We start from the raw sequence: 21,299 nt of genomic DNA on the forward strand, positions 1-21,299 counted from the left end.
GAGAATTGTGCCGTGATTGGCTCAGTGTTCTGTCACTCATGGGGACACTACATCATCGCCAAGTTTAAGTCCAAAATTTCAGCCCTTTGGGTCCTGCCATAGAGTTATATTACAAGTGACCTTCCAAGAAGACTCAAGGTCATTGGCCACAGATAAAATGATGTCAAATAACGTTGTACAGTAGCTGTGATTGGACTGATCATGTGAACATCTTACTTTCAAAGTCTTAGCTAGCAGTCATCATAATGAATCAAGTCAACAATCTACTGGCAAATCCTTTTAAATCCTTGCCAAATGAAGAAAAATAATGAAGAGAAATTATAGATAAAACGTATCGGTGCTCATCGGCCATTGGACAATAACATTACACAACAAGTGGGAAATCGCAAATTCAACAATGATTGGTTTGGAAGGAATCGTGACATTGACTAACCACAAGCATTGCAACTTGAAAGTCGGGGATAAATTAGATCAGACTGGTAAAGCACGATTTGAACGGTCATGCAACTCGGAGTTGTAAATCTTTCTCTTTCTTTGATGACAAAATTTGCCCACGAAGGACCTCCGCGCCACCTTCCTGTTCAAGTGACAACATCACAACAAGGTGAGTCCAAAAATGTCTTATATGCTGCTGCATAAATTATCTAATTAATTATTGGATAAGTATACTGTAGCTAAGAAAGTAACACTAAGTGTATGTTGAGTAGTAAACTGTTAGTAGCCCATTTGCCTCACCCTAATAATTTGGTCTATTTCCACCTTTTAAAACTTCTTTGAGCGCATGAACCGCTAGCGGGACACCTACGACAACATCCGGTGAAATTGAAGAGCACGAAGTTCAAAATACAAAAATAAAAATATTAAACATTCATGAAAATACAAGTGTCATACATAATCCAACCACGTTGTCAGATGTCAAAAAGGCTTTACGGCGAAAGCATACCATGCGATTATCTGAGGACAGCGCCCCACAACAAAATACGTTTTAAACCAGCACAGGCATCACAAATAGCGATTAAGTAAATCATTTACCTTTGAAGATCTTCCTCTGTTGGCAATTCCAAGGGTCCCAGCTACACAATGAATGGCCGTTTTGTTCGATAAAGTCCTTCTTTATATCCCAAAAATGTCAGTTTAGTTGGCGCGCTTGATTCAGTAATCCACTCCTTCAACATGCATACAAACAAATCCAAAAAGTTGCTGGTAAAGTTCATCCAAACAAGTCAAACGATGTTTCTAATTAATCCTACGGTATTCTAATATCTAAATAAACGATAATATTTAAATGTATTTGGCTAAGGTGTATGTAAACTTCCGACTTCAACTGTACATTAAACCACAGGTTTTGTTCTTGAGACTTTGGAATGGGGTGGGGTTTAGGGGTAGGTGGAGTGTATCTGAGGGAATAGTGTCATCCCATATCTCTGACCCACCTGTCTCTGATCCTCATGTCTCTAATCCTCATGTCTCTGAACCTCATGTCTCTGATCCTAATTTCTCATGTCTCTGATCCTCATTTCTCATGTCTCTGATCCTCATTTCTCATGTCTCTGATCCTCATTTCTTAGGTCTCTGATCCTCATGTCTCTGATCCTCATGTCTCAGATCCTCATGTCTCATGTCTCTGATCCTCATTTCTCATGTCTCTGATCCTCATTTCTCATGTCTCTGATCCTCATTTCTTAGGTCTCTGATCCTCATGTCTCTGATCCTCATGTCTCAGATCCTCATGTCTCAGATCCTCATGTCTCATGTCTCTGATCCTCATTTCTCATGTCTCTGATCCTCATTTCTCATGTCTCTGATCCTCATTTCTTAGGTCTCTGATCCTCATGTCTCTGATCCTCATGTCTCAGATCCTCATGTCTCATGTCTCTGATCCTCATGTCTCATGTCTCTGATCCTCATGTTTCTGATCCTCATGCATTTGATCCTCATGTCTCTGACCCTCATGCCTCTGACCCTCATGCCTCTGACCCTCATGCCTCTGACCCTCATGCCTCTGACCCTCATGCCTCTGATCCTCATGTCTCTGACCCTCATGTCTCTGACCCTCATGCCTCTGACCCTCATGCCTCTGACCCTCATGCCTCTGATCCTCATGTCTCTGATCCTCATGTCTCTGACCCTCATGTCTCTGACCCTCATGCCTCTGATCCTCATGTCTCTGACCCTCATGCCTCTGACCCTCATGCCTCTGATCCTCATGTCTCTGACCCTCATGTCTCTGACCCTCATGTCTCTGATCCTCATTTCTCATGTTTCTGATCATTATGTCTCTGATCCTCATGTCTCATGTCTCTGATCCTCATTTCTCATGTCTCTGATCCTCATGCCTCTGACCCTCATGTCTCTGACCCTCATGCCTCTGACCCTCATGCCTCTGATCCTCATGTCTCTGACCCTCATGCCTCTGACCCTCATGCCTCTGATCCTCATGCCTCTGACCCTCATGCCTCTGACCCTCATGCCTCTGACCCTCATGTCTCTGACCCTCATGCCTCTGATCCTGACCACGTAGAGGGAACCTAACCCTGATCTGGGACATAGCCCTTTCTTTGTCTGCGTGTGTGTGTGTGAGTCTGTCAGTATGTGTAAGTGTGTTTGTATGCATTTGAGTGTATGTTACTCAACATTCCAATCAGCCTGTGGTTCACAGCGGCATGGAAGAGAATAGAACTGAGATAAGGACAGGTATGCACACCTGCATAATTGCATGTACACACCCACATGTTTCTCTGAAACATCTCTGTTCTAGTAAAAGATCAGTTGAGAGTACCACATCCTGTTGTTTGAGACTGTGACTACGCTGAAAGCCATAACCAGCATACACACACACACACCTGTTTCTCGGAAACGTCACTGTTCAGGTAAAACAGCAGTAGAGGGTGTAGTCACTAGTTTGAAGCACCATTAAAAGATGACTGAATAGTTGGGATCTGAGATCATTGTTTGTCTTCACCTCCAACTAACCAGAGTTTCATTGAGAACTGGAGTTGATGAACACCTTCATAATTGCACGTACACACACACCTGTTTCTCGGAAACGTCTCTGTTCAGGTAAAACAGCAGTAGAGGGTGTAGTCACTAGTTTGAAGCAACATTAAAAGACTGAAGAGTTGGATATGAGATCATTGTTTGTCTTCTTCTCCAACTAACCAGAGTTACATTGAGAAGTGGAGCTGATGAACTACAGAACAGCTTTTCTAAGAACATCCAGGAAGAAGAGAAGATGATGTCAGATGAGAACGGTAAGAACGTTTATTCACAAATTTATTCACAAATCTTTCTAAACTAAAATATGAACACATTTATAGCAGCAACACCATAAAGATGTAACAGCAACGTTTCTTTAGTTAACAGGCAAGTCAGTTACGAACTAATTCTTATTTTCAGTGACAGCCTAGGAACAGTGGATTAACTGCCTTGTTCCGGGGCAGAACGACAGATTTTTATCTTGTCAGCTCAGAGATTCGATCTAGCAACCTTTCTGTTGCTGGCCCAACGCTCTAACCACTAGGCTACCAATGGCACTGAAATAATAAGTGGTTCAAGGGAATTTGCAACAACACATAACTTTCACTGTTGAACGGCAAAAAAAGAAAAGAAGATTAGACAACGTGTTTTTACTGAGTTGAAATGTCTAGACCACATCATGGCATAATTATAAACTGTGTGGTTCGAGCTCTGAATGCTGATTGGCTGAAAACCGTGTTCCATGGGTAGAACATTTATTTTTACTGTTCTAACTGTGTTGATAACCATTTTATAATGGCAATAAGACACCTCAGGAATGTGTAGTATATGGCCAATATACCTCGGCTAAGGGCTGTTCTTATGCACGACGCAACACGGTTGTTTTTTAATGTTAGTTTGAGTTTGCTGCAACCGTCTGCTGCTAAGACATTGGAGTCAGAGATTATTTTCATCACAGACATGCGTGTGCCCAAGCAACCATGGTAATGGCCTGTCCCACAGTAATGGCCGGCACCACTGCGTCAATTTAAGTAACATAAAATAAACCCTTTTGTCTGTTGTTGTGACTTAGATGAAGATCAGATCTAATTTTATGACCAATTAATGCAGAAATCAAGGTAATTCCAAAGGGTTCACATATCTTTTCTTGCCACTGTATGTAAGAATGCTGTTCATTGACTATAGCTCATCCTTCAACACCATAGTACCCTCCAAGCTTATCATTAAACTCTGGCCTGGGTCTGAACCCCGCCCTGTGCAACTGGGTCCTGGACTTCCTGACGGGCCGCCCCCCAAGTGGTGAAGGTAGGAAACAACACCTCCAATACGCTGATCCTCAATATTGGGGTCCCACAAGGGTGCGTGCTCAGCCCCCTCCTGAACTGCCTGTTCAACCATAACTGCGTGGCCACGCACGCCTCCAACTCAATGATCAAGTTTGCAGACGACACAACAGTAGTAGGCCTGAATACCAACAATGACGAGACAGCCTACAGGGAGGAGGTGAGGGCCTTGACGGAGTGGTGCCAGGAAAATAGCCTCTCCCTCAATGTCAAAAAAATGAAGGAGCTGATCCTGGACATCAGGAGACAGCAGAGGGAGCACCCCCCTATCCATATCGACGGGACCGCAGTGGAGAAGGTCAAAAGCTTCAAGTTCCTCTGCGTACACATCACTGACAATCTGAAATGGTCCACCCACACAGACAACAGCGCCTCTTCAACTTCAGGAGGCTGAAGAAATTCGGCTTGGCCCCTAAGGACACCTATGGCAACTGTACCATCCGCATCTACAGGGTTCTCCAGTGGGTAGTGCGGTCTGCCCAAAGCATCACCAGGGGCACACTGCCTGCCCTCCAGGACACCTACAGCACCCGATGTCAAAATTAAGGACATCAACCACATGAGCCACTGCCTGTTCACCCCGCTATCATCCAGAAGGTGAGGTCAGTACAGGTGCATCAAAGCAGGGACCGAGAGACTGAAAAACTGCTTCTATCTCAAAGCCATCAGACTGTTAAATGGCCATCCCTAGCCGGCTACCACTTGGTAACTCAACCATGCATCTTAGAGGCTGCTGCACTATATAAATAGACATGGAAACACTGGCCACTTTAATAATAGAACACGAGTCACTTTAATCATGTTTACGTACTGCTTTACTCATTTCATATGTATATACTGGATTTTAGTCAATGCCACTCCAACATTGCTCATCCTTGCTACACTTACTCCCTTTCCCCCTCTCCTGTACTCAACGTCGCCGGTCTACTAACCACTGATCCTGGCAACCACCATTACACACACCTGCTCCTCAACATTACACACCTGCTCTTCATCATTACACACCTGCTCCCCATCATTACATTCCTACTCCCCATCATTACACACCTACTCCCCATCATTACACACCTGCTCCTCATCATTACACACCTACTCCCCATCATTACACACCTGCTCCCCATCATTACACACACTTATTCCCCATCATTACACACCTGCTCCCCATCATTAAACACCTTCTCCCCACCATTACACACACCTTCTCCCCACCATTACACACACCTGCTCCACATCATTACACACCTGCTCCCCATCATTACACACCTTCTCCCCATCATTACACACCTGCTCTCCATCATTACACACTTGCTCCCCATCATTAAACACACCTACTCCCCATCATTACATACCTTCTCCCCATCATTACACACCTGCTCCCCATCATTAAACACACCTGCTCCCCATCATTACACACCTTCTCCCCATCATTACACACCTGTTCCCCATCATTACACACCTGCACCCCATCATTACACACCTGCACCCCATCATTACACATCTGCTCCCCATCATTACACACCTGCTCCCCATCATTACATACCTGCTCCCCATCATTACACACCTTCTCCCCATCATTACACAAATTCTCCCCATCATTAAACACACCTGCTCCCCGTCATTAAACACACCTGCTCCCCATCATTACACACCTGCTCCCCGTCATTAAACACATCTGCTCCCAATCATTAAACACACCTACTCCCCATCATTAAACACCTGCTCCCCATAATTACACACCATCTCCCCATCATTACACACCTGCTCCCCATCATTACAAACACCTATTCCCCATCATTACACACCTGCTCCCCATCATTAAACACCTGCTCCCCATCATTACACACCTTCTCCCCACCATTACACACACCTGCTCCACATCATTACACACCTGCTCCCCATCATTACACACCTGCTCCCCATCATTACACACCTTCTTCCCATCAATACACACCTTCTCCCCACCATTACACACAACTGCTCCCCATCATTAAACACACCTGCTCCCCATCATTACACACCTTCTCCCCATCATTACACACCTGCTCCCCATCATTACACACTTGCTCCCCATCATTAAACACACCTACTCCCCATCATTACATACCTTCTCCCCATCATTACACACCTGCTCCCCATCATTAAACACACCTGCTCCCCATCATTACACACCTTCTCCCCATCATTACACACCTGCTCCCCATCATTACACACCTGCTCCCCTTCATTACACACCTGCACCCCATCATTACACAACAGCTCCCCATCATTACACACCTGCTCCCCATCATTACACACCTGCTCCCCATCATTACACACCTTCTCCCCATCATTACACACCTTCTCCCCATCATTACACACCTGCTCCCCATCATTAAACACACCTGCTCCCCATCATTACACACCTTCTCCCCATCATTACACACCTGTTCCCCATCATTACACACCTGCACCCCCATCATTACACACCTGCACCCCATCATTACACATCTGCTCCCCATCATTACACACCTGCTCCCCATCATTACATACCTGCTCCCCATCATTACACACCTTCTCCCCATCATTACACAAATTCTCCCCATCATTAAACACACCTGCTCCCCGTCATTAAACACACCTGCTCCCCATCATTACACACCTGCTCCCCGTCATTAAACACATCTGCTCCCAATCATTAAACACCTGCTCCCCATAATTACACACCATCTCCCCATCATTACACACCTGCTCCCCATCATTACAAACACCTATTCCCCATCATTACACACCTGCTCCCCATCATTAAACACCTGCTCCCCATCATTACACACCTTCTCCCCACCATTACACACACCTGCTCCACATCATTACACACCTGCTCCCCATCATTACACACCTGCTCCCCATCATTACACACCTTCTCCCCATCAATACACACCTTCTCCCCACCATTACACACAACTGCTCCCCATCATTAAACACACCTGCTCCCCATCATTACACACCTTCTCCCCATCATTACACACCTGCTCCCCATCATTACACACTTGCTCCCCATCATTAAACACACCTACTCCCCATCATTACATACCTTCTCCCCATCATTACACACCTGCTCCCCATCATTAAACACACCTGCTCCCCATCATTACACACCTTCTCCCCATCATTACACACCTGCTCCCCATCATTACACACCTGCTCCCCTTCATTACACACCTGCACCCCATCATTACACAACAGCTCCCCATCATTACACACCTGCTCCCCATCATTACACACCTGCTCCCCATCATTACACACCTTCTCCCCATCATTACACACCTTCTCCCCATCATTACACACCTGCTCCCCATCATTACACACCTTCTCCCCATCATTACACACCTTCTCCCCATCATTACACACCTGCTCCCCATCATTACACACCTGCACCCCATCATTACACAACAGCTCCCCATCATTACACACCTGCTCCCCATCATTACACACCTGCTCCCCATCATTACACACCTTCTCTCCATCATTACACACCTTCTCCCCATCATTACACACCTGCTCCCCATCATTACACACCTTCTCCCCATCATTACACACCTTCTCCCCACCATTACACACACCTGCTCCCCATCATTACACACCTTCTCCCCATCATTACACACCTGCTCCCCATCATTACACACCTTCTTCCCATCATTACACACCTACTCCCCATCATTACACACCTACTCCCCATCTTTACACACCTGCTCCCCATCATTACACACCTACTCCCCATCATTACACACCTGCTCCCCATCATTACACACCTGCTCCCTGTCAATACACACACCTACTCCCCATCATTACACACCTGCTTCCCATCATTAAACCCACCTGCTCCACATCACTAAACACACCTGCTCCCCATCATTAAACACACCTGCTCCCCATCATTAAATACACCTAATCCCCATCATTAAACACACCTGCTCCCCATCATTACACACCTTCTCCCCATCATTACACATCTGCTCCCCATCATTACACACTTGCTCCCCATCATTAAACACACCTACTCCCCATCATTACATACCTTCTCCCCATCATTACACACCTGCTCCCCATCATTAAACACACCTTCTCCCCATCATTACACACCTTCTCCCCATCATTACACACCTGCTCCCCATCATTACACACCTGCACCCCATCAGTACACACCTGCACCCCATCATTACACATCTGCTCCCCATCATTACACACCTGCTCCCCATCATTACACACCTGCTCCCCATCATTACACACCTTCTCCCCATCATTACACACCTTCTCCCCATCATTAAACACACCTGCTCCCCGTCATTAAACACACCTGCTCCCCATCATTACACACCTGCTCCCCGTCATTAAACACATCTGCTCCCAATCATTAAACACACCTACTCCCCATCATTAAACACCTGCTCCCCATAATTACACACCATCTCCCCATCATTACACACCTGCTCCCCATCATTACACACACCTATTCCCCATCATTACACACCTGCTCCCCATCATTAAACACCTGCTCCCCATCATTACACACCTTCTCCCCACCATTACACACACCTGCTCCACATCATTACACACCTGCTCCCCATCATTACACACCTGCTCCCCATCATTACACACCTTCTTCCCATCAATACACACCTTCTCCCCACCATTACACACAACTGCTCCCCATCATTAAACACACCTGCTCCCCATCATTACACACCTTCTCCCCATCATTACACACCTGCTCCCCATCATTACACACTTGCTCCCCATCATTAAACACACCTACTCCCCATCATTACATACCTTCTCCCCATCATTACACACCTGCTCCCCATCATTAAACACACCTGCTCCCCATCATTACACACATTCTCCCCATCATTACACACCTGCTCCCCATCATTACACACCTGCACCCCATCATTACACACCTGCTCCCCATCATTACACACCTGCTCCCCATCATTACACACCTTCTCCCCATCATTACACACCTTCTCCCCATCATTAAACACACCTGCTCCCCATCATTAAACACACCTGCTCCCCATCATTACACACCTGCTCCCCGTCATTAAACACATCTGCTCCAAATCATTAAACACACCTACTCCCCATCATTAAACACCTGCTCCCCATCATTACACACCTGCTCCCCATCATTACACACCTTCTCCCCATCATTACAAACCTTCTCCCCACCATTACACACACCTGCTCCCCATCAATACACACCTTCTCCCCATCATTACACACCTGCTCCCCATCATTACACACCTTCTCCCCATCATTACACACCTGCTCCCCATCATTACACACCTGCACCCCATCATTACACAACAGCTCCCCATCATTACACACCTGCTCCCCATCATTACACACCTGCTCCCCATCATTACACACCTTCTCCCCATCATTACACACCTTCTCCCCATCATTACACACCTGCTCCCCATCATTACACATCTTCTCCCCATCATTACACACCTTCTCCCCATCATTACACACCTGCTCCCCATCATTACACACCTGCACCCCATCATTACACACCTGCACCCCATCATTACACAACAGCTCCCCATCATTACACACCTGCTCCCCATCATTACACACCTGCTCCCCATCATTACACACCTTCTCCCCATCATTACACACCTGCTCCCCATCATTACACACCTTCTCCCCATCATTACACACCTTCTCCCCACCATTACACACACCTGCTCCCCATCATTACACACCTTCTCCCCATCATTACACACCTGCTCCCCATCATTACACACCTTCTCCCCATCATTACACACCTGCTTCCCATCATTACACACCTGCTCCCCATCATTACACACCTACTCCCCATCTTTACACACCTGCTCCCCATCATTACACACCTACTCCCCATCATTACACACCTGCTCCCCATCATTACACACCTGCTCCCTGTCAATACACACACCTACTCCCCATCATTACACACCTGCTTCCCATCATTAAACCCACCTGCTCCACATCACTAAACACACCTGCTCCCCATCATTAAACACACCTGCTCCCCATCATTAAATACACCTAATCCCCATCATTAAACCCACCTGCTCCCCATCATTAAACACACCTGCTTCCTATCATTACACACCTGCTTCCCATCATTAAACACACCTGCTCCCCATCATTAAACAAACCTGGATTTCATCATCGCCTTGATTACCTTCCCTTTATTTATCCCTCAGTAGCCTCAGTCATCAGGCAATATTGGTTTGTTTTCATGTTCAGTACGCGACTCCTGTTTTGTTCATCTGCCTTGTATGATTTGTGGCGTACAGCAGGTCAGCCACCTGGGGGAGTCTCGTCGAGGCCTGGTAACAGATGGAGTATACATCACGAGATGATGGCTCCATCTGCTGGACGTGCCAGGTCTCGATGGGCTCTCCGCCCAGGACTAATTGGGGCTGATTGGGAGCTGGTGAGTAATCAAGGGTGGATTTCTCACCAGCTGTGCGAGGCCCATAAATCTGCCAGAAGGGCAGCACACATGGGGGAAGTGAGGTGACTTCCATGTGGTTGGATACGGTTACCCGAGGGAGTTGAGTTTGTGTGCAGGAAGACCCGGAGCCCAGGAGAAGGTATCCCGGAGAGGGTCTCATGGGGGAGACCTGTTCTTTTCTTTTTGATTTATTTTTTAATAAACACCCTTGAAACCGAGCTAATCGTGCTCTGTCCGTGTCTGATCTATGTTAACGTCTTGACCAAACCACCTGGTCTGCTACAGATTATTAAACTCTCTTTCTGCACCTGCTTCCTGACTCACTGCGTATACTTCACAGTCCTAATATTCATACATTTCTTACTTCCAGTATTTTCTTAGATACAACTGAATTGTTAGATACTACTGCACTGTTGGAGCTAGGAACAAAAGCATTTCACTACACCCGCAATAACATCTGATAAATATGTGTATGTGACCAATAACATTTGATTTGATTTGATTTGACATTATTAGTAAATGATAATGATGTGTATTTGAGTCTAATTTAATGAATTTAGTAGCTGATAATGATGTCACTAAATCTAATTTAATTAATTTAGTAGCTGATAATGATGTCACTAAATCTAATTTAATTAATTTAGTAGCTGATAATGATGTCACTAAATCTAATTTAATTAATTTAGTAGCTGATAATGATGTCACTAAATCTAATTTAATTAATTTAGTAACTGATAATGATGTCACTAAATCTAATTTTATGAAATTAGTAACTGATAATGATGTCACTAAATCTAATTTAATTAATTTAGTAACTGATAATGATGTCACTAAATCTAATTTTATGAAATTAGTAACTGATAATGATGAAACTGCATTACATTTGTTTTTCCACAGGTTTAGTGCAGCCAGCTGATCTGAGGATAGTTCTGGTGGGGAAGACTGGAGCAGGGAAAAGTGCAACAGGAAACACCATCCTGGGGAGAGATGGGTTTCATTCTAAATTAAGTCCAAATCCAGTGACTGAACAGTGTGAGAAACAAAGTGTAGTGGCATATGGGAAGAAGATTGATGTCATCGACACTTCTGGGATTGGTGACATATTATTGACAGAAACATATTTGATTCAGAAAATATGGAAACAGTTTTCTGGAAAAGATAAAGTAGACATAGAGAAATGCATTGAGATGTCAGTCCCAGGACCCCATGTGTTCCTGCTGGTGATCAGACTGGATAGATACACAGAGGAGCAAAGAAAAGCAGTGAAGTACATCCAGGACAACTTTGGAAAAGGGGCCTCACACTTCACTATAGTATTATTCACTGGTGCAGATCAGCTGGATAACACACCAGTAGAGGAGTTTCTGAAGGAGAGTCAGGAGCTTCAGACACTGGTCAACAGCTGTGGAAGGAGATATCATGTCTTTAACAACAAAGAGAAGAGAGACCGTACCCAGGTCAGAGAGCTGCTGAGGAAGATAGACAATATGGTGAAGTTCAACGGACACTACACCAATGAGATGTATGTGAAGGCTCAGAAAGAGATCAGGAACAGACTGTTGTTGGAGTTGGGTAAACAAGCAGCTATAGGAGCTATAGGAATTGGCTGCACAACTACAGGAGTAGGAATAGGTCTTATCGCAGCCCCAATAAAAGCTGTAGTTGGAGGGAAAGTGATAGCAGGAGGAGCAGCAACAGCTATAGCAGGAGGGATAACACAACTTGTAATCAAGAAGAAAAGCAATAAATAACTGCAGGGTTAGTGTCTGTAAATAAGGCCTGAAAGACCAAAATTATTATTGCTTTTCCTTTGATTTAATATTTCTTTGATATGGTTTAACCTTGACCCTCATGTGGTTATGTCACTGCATACTGCATTTAACCAAATGACTAAATCATTCATTAAAGTTATTAAGTTAATTATTGTTTTACTTCACATAAATGAAGAAGTGTGACACAGTACATTTGTACAACATGGCTTCCATACCTGATGTGTTGAAGCTGTAATCATGGTTGTAATCTAGTTTAATGTGCTGCTCACTAATCACATTTATTTATAGTCTTTTGTTATGTACTTTTAACATGCTGTTAGGTAGTGATGGGCACTGATATGGAACATTTATATCAACGTCAGTTGTTTTGTTTCTAACCTACCCAACCAGTTGTATCACAATATGAAGCTTGTTGATGGCCATCAGCAGGCATCAGTAAGCTAAGTTGAGAGCCTGTGAGAAGGTATTGTGCCTGTGGGAACAGTCATGTATGCTCTTTTACATACAGTAAGGTTAATTAACAGCAAGGATAAGGCCATATCAAGATATGCCTTGCTCATATTGATATTAAATGATATCATATTGATTTATCGATATTGATGCCCATCTTTACTGTCTTTCATTGCATAATAATATATTTATTTTAAAACTTTGTAATACTTTTTGATTATTTACAAAATAGAGAAATGTAAGATGTTGTTGATCAATTGAAACCTTGATGTTGACTTGTATTTAATGATAAAACATGCCCAGGTTAAAGGGGAAGTGTGTTGACCTGTATTTAATGATAAAACATGCCCAGGTTAAAGGGGAAGTGTGTTGACCTGTATTTAATGATAAAACATGCCCAGGTTAAAGGGGAAGTGTGTTGACCTGTATTTAATGATAAAACATGCCCAGGTTAAAGGGGAAGTGTGTTGACCTGTATTTAATGATAAAACATGCCCAGGTTAAAGGGGAAGTGTGTTGACCTGTATTTAATGATAAAACATGTCCAGGTTAAAGGGGAAGTGTGTTGACCTGTATTTGATGATAAAACATGCCCAGGTTAAAGGGGAAATGTGTTGACCTGTATTTAATGATAAAACATGCCCAGGTTAAAGGGGAAGTGTGTTGACCTGTATTTAATGATAAAACATGCCCAGGTTAAAGGGGAAATGTGTTGACCTGTATTTAATGATAAAACATGCCCAGGTTAAAGGGGAAGTGTGTTGACCTGTATTTAATGATAAAACATGCCCAGGTTAAAGGGGAAGTGTGTTGACCTGTTTTTAATGATAAAACATGCCCAGGTTAAAGGGGAAGTGTGTTGACCTGTATTTAATGATAAAACATGCCCAGGTTAAAGGGGAAGTGTGTTGACCTGTATTTGATGATAAAACATGCCCAGGTTAAAGGGGAAGTGTGTTGACCTGTATTTAATGATAAAACATGCCCAGGTTAAAGGGGAAGTGTGTTGACCTGTATTTAATGATAAAACATGGCCAGGTTAAAGGGGAAGTGTGTGGACCTGTATTTAATGATAAAACATGCCCAGGTTAAAGGGGAAGTGTGTTGACCTGTATTTAATGATAAAACATGCCCAGGTTAAAGGGGAGGTGTGTTGACCTGTATTTAATGATAAAACATGCCCAGGTTAAAGGGGAAGTGTGTTGACCTGTATTTAATGATAAAACATGCCCAGGTTAAAGGGGAAGTGTGTTGACCTGTATTTAATGATAAAACATGCCCAGGTTAAAGGGGAAGTGTGTTGACCTGTATTTAATGATAAAACATGTCCAGGTTAAAGGGGAAGTGTGTTGACCTGTATTTGATGATAAAACATGCCCAGGTTAAAGGGGAAATGTGTTGACCTGTATTTAATGATAAAACATGCCCAGGTTAAAGGGGAAGTGTGTTGACCTGTATTTAATGATAAAACATGCCCAGGTTAAAGGGGAAATGTGTTGACCTGTATTTAATGATAAAACATGCCCAGGTTAAAGGGGAAGTGTGTTGACCTGTATTTAATGATAAAACATGCCCAGGTTAAAGGGGAAGTGTGTTGACCTGTTTTTAATGATAAAACATGCCCAGGTTAAAGGGGAAGTGTGTTGACCTGTATTTAATGATAAAACATACCCAGGTTAAAGGGGAAGTGTGTTGACCTGTATTTGATGATAAAACATGCCCAGGTTAAAGGGGAAGTGTGTTGACCTGTATTTAATGATAAAACATGCCCAGGTTAAAGGGGAAGTGTGTTGACCTGTATTTAATGATAAAACATGCCCAGGTTAAAGGGGAAGTGTGTGGACCTGTATTTAATGATAAAACATGCCCAGGTTAAAGGGGAAGTGTGTTGACCTGTATTTAATGATAAAACATGCCCAGGTTAAAGGGGAAGTGTGTTGACCTGTATTTAATGATAAAACATGCCCAGGTTAAAGGGGAAGTGTGTTGACCTGTATTTAATGATAAAACATGCCCAGGTTAAAGGGGAAATGTTGCTACATCCATTTTAAGACTTATAAATTAATTAAACGTACCCATTTGTTCTTGAAGAATTTAACTTACAAATGTCTCAGGAGCTTAGTTCAACTGTCATACCCATCAAATAATAATAGCAGCTTGTTTTAATCTAATGTTTGTGATCAAAGTAAATGTAAACACACACTAGCCCTTAAAACATCAAAACTATAATGTTGACATCATGGATGGTCAGTCCTTGTATCCAGAGCTCTGTCTATGAATGGGATAGTGGTTACATTTCTCCAGCTCCATCCCTCAGGTTTTTACCGAAACAGAGGCGGGGAGTCAACTTTATTGTTTTAACTGCTGATTGCCGCTTTAAGTTGCATCGATTATTATATTTTTGATTGTTTCATGCTTCTGCTTCATATGATGTTTCATGATTTGCCAACTTTTTGGATGTTTAAAGGAGATTTAATCATTGTTAGAGTATAATTTACCCAGATTTCAACAATATATAATAAAGTGAAATCAAGAAAATTATAATTTCATATTTTGTTCAAAAAACACTATGCATACAACAGGCCAGGTGGTTTACTTAATTTTTCTAAGTATCTACTTTCTCTCACTCTCTCTCTCACTCTCTCTCTCTCTCCCTCTCTCTCATTGGGGTTGTCGTGGTAATGTATTTCCTATGTACACGTTTCCTACGCACTTCTCAGTAGTTGGTATTCAGACATTCCTTAATAACGTGCATAACGAGTTTCAGGTGTGGTTCACTTGGACTCACTGAATAGATTTAATTAAACTGCTGAAAACCCTCCCACTTGCTGGCCAACAGATTTTGTCAAGGAGTTTCATTTAATAGGGTTTTCAATAAATTTATCTTAAGCCATCCCTTTAAATACAGTGTACCTTTAATAATAAAAAAAATTGTCAACAGACTCAATAGAATACATAAAGAGAACGTGTTCAGAATACAGGGATCAATGAAAGAAATATATGCATATTGTCTCAGTTTCAGCACCAATTGGCTGAAAAAAATACTCTAATCCTGTAGATTATTTAGGCACATTTTTGGATAAGAAAGTATATACACTACCGGTCAAAAGTTTTAGAACGCCTACTCATTCAAGGGTTTTTCTTTCTTTTTACTATTTTCTACATTGTAGAATAATAGCCAAAACATCAAAACTATGAAATAACACATATGGAATTATGTAGCAACCAAAAAAAGTGTTTAACAAATCAAAATATATTTTACAGATTAGATTCTTCAAATAGCCAACCTTTGCCTAGATGACAGCTTTACACACTCTTGGCATTCTCTCAACCAGCTTCACCTGGAATGCTTTTCCAACAGTCTTGAAGCAGTGCCCACATATGCTGAGCACTTGTTGTCTGCTTTTCCTTCACACTGCAGTCCAAATCATCCCAAACCATCTCAATTTGGTTGAGGTCGGTGATTGTGGAGTCCAGGTCATCTGATGCAGCACTCCATCATTCTCCTTCTTGGTCAAATAGCCCTGGAGGTGTGTTGGGTCATTGTCCTGTTGAAAAACAAATGATAGTCCCACTAAGCATAAACCAGATGGGATGGCGTATCGCTGTAGAATGCTGTTGAAGCCATGCTGGTTAAGTGTGCCTTGAATTCTAAATAAATCACTCACAGTGTCACCAGCAAAGCACCCCCACACCATTGCACCTCCTCCTCCGTGCTTCACGGTGGGAACCACACATGCAGAAATCCACCATTCACCTACTCTGCGTCTCACAAAGATACAGCGGTTGGAACCAAAAATCTCAAATTTTGACTCATCAGACCAAAGGACTGATTTCCACCGGTCTAATGTCCATTGCTCGTGTTTCTTGACCCAAGCAAGTCTCTTCTTCTTATTGGTGTCCTTTAGTAAGGGTTTCTTTGCAGCAATTGAACCACGAAGGCCTGATCCACGCAGTCTCCTTTGAACAGTTGATGTGTCTGTTACTTGAACTGTGTGAAGCATTTATTTGGGCAGCAATTTCTGAGGCTGGTAACTCTCCTGAATTTATCCTCTGCAGCAGAGGTAACTCTGGGTCTTCCATTCCTGTGGTGGTCCTCATGAGAGCCAGTTTCATCACAGCGCTTGATGGTTTTTGCGACTGCACTTAAAGAAACTTTCAAAGTTCTTGAAATGTTCCGTGTTGACTGACCTTCATGTCTTAAAGCAATGATGGATTGTCATTTCTCGTTGCTTATTTGAGCTGTTCTTTCCATAATATGGACTTTTACCAAATAGGGCTATCTTCTGTGTACCACCCATACTGTGTCACAACACAACTGATTGGTTAAAATGCATTAAAAAGCAAATAAATGCCACTAATTAACTTTTAACAAGGCATACCTGTTAATTGAAATGCATTCCATGCAAGTGCATCCTCATGAAGCTGGTTGAGAGAATGCCAAGAATGTGCAAAGCTGTCATCAAGGCAAAGGGTGGCTACTTTGTTTAACACTTTTCTGGTTACTACATGATTGTCGTTTCATAGTTTTGATGTCTTCACTAGTATTCTACAATGTAGAAAATAGTAAAGAATTACTAGGTGTGTTAAAATGTTTGACTGGTACTGTAAATGATGTATGACTTTTGACTTTAGGATTTCCAAAAGCCTGTTATCAGTAGTGATGAAGCTTGTTGAGTTATAAGAGTTGACTGGTGCCCCCTGCTGTATGTTGATGGGATTACATGAACTTTGAACCAGTCCCCAACCTTCCTTCTATTCAACTATTTTGCTTTATCACCAGTGTTATTTCAGGATTATTTCCACCACTATAATCATCCACTATAATCATCTTCAAATCAAATTCAAGTCTTCAAAAGCCAAATGTGTTTTACCCGATCACGTAGTTCTTGTCCTCAAACCTATTGTGTTTATATTAATGTATATGAAATGTCATTTACTATCTACATGATTTTAAGGCAAATAAAACTTGATTGAAATCCTTATTTTGAGTTATTTTCTCATGATATTAAAGGCATTCTCAAGGTGTAATCTTGGATTTGAATGATAAAAAAAGCTCTTACTCAGCCACGTTTTTGTTGAACAGCTGAGGAATGGGTCTGGAGATATCTGTCACATAAACATAAACAGGGCTATGGGTTTAAGGACTGACCATGACATGACAATTATAGTTTTAACCATGTTATGCTATTTTTAAACAAACAAGCTATAGTGTTTGTTCACAATTATTATTTTAACTAAGCTCATGAGGGAAAATTTAGACCAGAGTTGTGCGTGTGTAAATTGAACTTCATTCCCTTGTTATGCACGTTTCTCTCTATGCACAATCTGTCACAATCGTTGCTTAAATAACTGGACCAAGGTGCAGCGTGAGTAGAGTTCCACATTTTATTTCTCGTGAAACTTCAAAAAAACAACAAAGATATAACGATCATGCCAAACGTAGCATACAAAGGCACTCACACAAAACAATATACCACATCGCAGCTGGGAAATAGAACACACTAAGTATGATCCCCAATTAGAGGTAACGATTATCAGCTGCCTCTAATTGGGAACCACACACATACACCAACATAGAAATAAACTAACCTGAAATCCCCCTAGTCACGGCCTGACCTCTTACACCATAGAGAACCCTGAGTGCTCTCTATGGTCAGAACGTGACACATTCTGACCTTAAACTTGAGTATGGGTTAGGGTTAGTGTGTATATAAATTGATAAGAACTATTGATAAGACCTAGCAAGAAGTAAGAGAATGTATGCACTCACTGCTGTAAATCATTCTGGATAAGAGTGTCTGCTAAATGACTAAAATGTTAAAAAATATATAAATAGATGTAAAATGTCAGCTAGGTAAATGAGTAGGTTCTAATCTGTTTGGAGAAGGGGATTAAATACAAACAGATTGTTTTAGATGAATGTGAAAACATCAATGGAAGAAAACTGAAAATTCAAGGCTACCAACAAGTGCCCCTTTTCCACTGTAAAGTATGGAATGCTGTGACCTTATGAAATGGTGTGACCTTAATGTCCAATGGGACATTAAAAACTGTAATATATTACGTTTCACCGAGTCGTGGCTTAACGATGACATTAAGAACATACAGCTGGCGTGTTATATACTCTATCGGCAGGACAGAACAGCATCCTCTGGTAAGACATGGTGTGTGCCTATGTATTTATTGTGGAAGGACCACCAGATGGCAGGCTTGGATCATGGATAGTAGTCCAACCAGGCATGTGAATCAACGTGACCAGAGGCAATTAAGCACAGCTGACGGTACTAATGACTTACTCTCTTTTCCCTACAAGAGGGAGGAGGGAACCAGCGAAAAGGAGAGAAGAAGAAGATAAACTATATCTGGAGGATGGCCACCAAGAGACGGGAGCTATCCACGAAATCCCTCAGTAGAGAACTGTGTTCAATCAAAAAAAACTACGCCTGACTCGTTTATTCCACATTTCCGCTTTAGAGTGACACCAAATTACTTGGTCCGCTCACATTATGTAGAAAACAGCTATGGCACGATATCTAAGGAAGTCTCAAGTTTTTGCCCGCCTGAGGTAGAGTATCTCATGATAAGCTGTAGACCACACTATCTACTTAGACACTTTTCATCTGTACTTTTCGTAGCTGTCTATAAACCACCACAGACCGATGCTGGCACTAAAAAAGCACTCAGTGAAATGTATACCGCCATAAGCAAACAGGAAAATGCTCATCCAGAGGCAGTGCTCCTAGTGGTCGGGGACTTTAATGCAGGAACACTTAAATCAGTTTTACCTCATTTCTATCAGCATGTAAATGTGCAACCAGAGGGAAAAAAACTCTAGACCAACTCTACTCCACACACAGAGACGCGTACAAAGCTCTCCCTCGCCCTCCATTTGTCAAAGCTCACCATAATTCTATCCTCCTGATTCCTGCTTACAAGCAAAAATTAAAGCAGGAAGCACCAGTGACTCGGTCTACAAAAAAGTGGTCAGATGAAGCAGATGCAAAACTACAGGACTGTTTTGCTAGCACTGAGTGGAATATGTTCCGAGATTCTTCTGATGGCATTGAGGAGTACACCACATCAGTCACTGCCTTTATCAATAAGTGCATCGAGAACGTTGTCCCCACAGTGACAGAGTGATCATGCTCTCCGCAGCCGATGTGAGTAAGACCTTTAATAAACAGGTCTACATTCACAAGGCCGCAGGGCCAGACGGATTACCAAGACGTATACTGCCAGCATGCGCTGACCAACTGGCAAGTGTCTTCACTGACATGTTCAACCTCTTCCTGTCTGACTCTGTAATATCAACATGTTTCAAGCAGACCACCAGAGTCCCTGTGCCCAAGAACACTAAGGTAACCTGCCTAAATGACTACCGACCTGTAGCACTCATGTCTGTAGCCATGAAGTGCTTTGAAAGGCGGGTCATGGCTCACATCAACACCATTATCCCAGAAACCCTAGACCCACTCCAATTTGCATACCTCACAAACAGATCCACAGATCTCTATTGCACTCCACACTGCCCTTTCACACCTGGACAAAAGGAACACCTATGTGAGAATTCTATTCATTGACTACAACTCAGCTTTCACACCATAGTGCCCTCAAAGCTCATCACTAAGCTAAGGACCCTGGGACTAAACACCTCCCTCTGCAACTGGATCCTGGACTTCCTGACGGCCTGCCGCCAGGTGGTAAGGGTAGGCAACAACACATCCGCCACGCTGGTCCTCAAAACGTGGGCCCTCAGTCCCCTCCTGTACTCCCTGTTCACTCATGACTGCATGGCCAAGCATGACACCAACACCATCATTAAGTTTGCTGATGACACAACAGCGGTAGGCTTGATCACCGACAACGATGAGACAGCCTATAGGGAGGAGGTCAGAGACCTGACCGTGTGGTGCAAGGACAACAACCTCTCCCTCAACGTGATCAAGACAAAGGAGATGATTGTGGACTACAGGAAAAGGAGGACCGAGCACGCCCCCATTCTCCTCGACAGGCTGTAGTGGAGCAAGTTGAGAGCTTCAAGTTCCTTGGCGTCCACATCACCAGCAAGCTAACATGGTCCAAGCACACCAAGACAGTCATGAAGAGGGCACGACAGAACCTATTCCCCCTCAGGAGACTGAAGAGATTTGGCATGGGCCCTCAGATCCTCAAAGGGTTTTACAGCCGCACCACCGAGAGCATCCTGACGGGTTGCATCACTGCCTGGTATGGCAACTGCTCGGCCTCCGACCGCAAGGCACTCCAGAG

At 43.1% G+C, this 21,299-nt stretch overlaps 1 protein-coding gene across 1 annotated transcript in view; it reads left to right on the forward strand.

The window, feature by feature from the left end:
* The first annotated feature begins 2,437 nt into the window (after positions 1 to 2,437).
* LOC139541681 (GTPase IMAP family member 8-like) overlaps positions 2,438 to 21,299 on the forward strand; it is a 47,319-nt gene continuing 28,457 nt past the window's right edge. The window contains exons 1-3 of the mRNA XM_071346612.1: positions 2,438 to 2,517; positions 4,682 to 4,854; positions 11,704 to 12,378. Of these exons, the coding sequence (XP_071202713.1) occupies positions 2,438 to 2,517; positions 4,682 to 4,854; positions 11,704 to 12,378 (928 nt within the window). The remainder of the gene's footprint in view (positions 2,518 to 4,681; positions 4,855 to 11,703; positions 12,379 to 21,299) is intronic.

Source organism: Salvelinus alpinus, chromosome 2 (genome assembly GCF_045679555.1).
Source record: "Salvelinus alpinus chromosome 2, SLU_Salpinus.1, whole genome shotgun sequence".
Classification (NCBI taxonomy): Eukaryota; Metazoa; Chordata; class Actinopteri; order Salmoniformes; family Salmonidae; genus Salvelinus; species Salvelinus alpinus.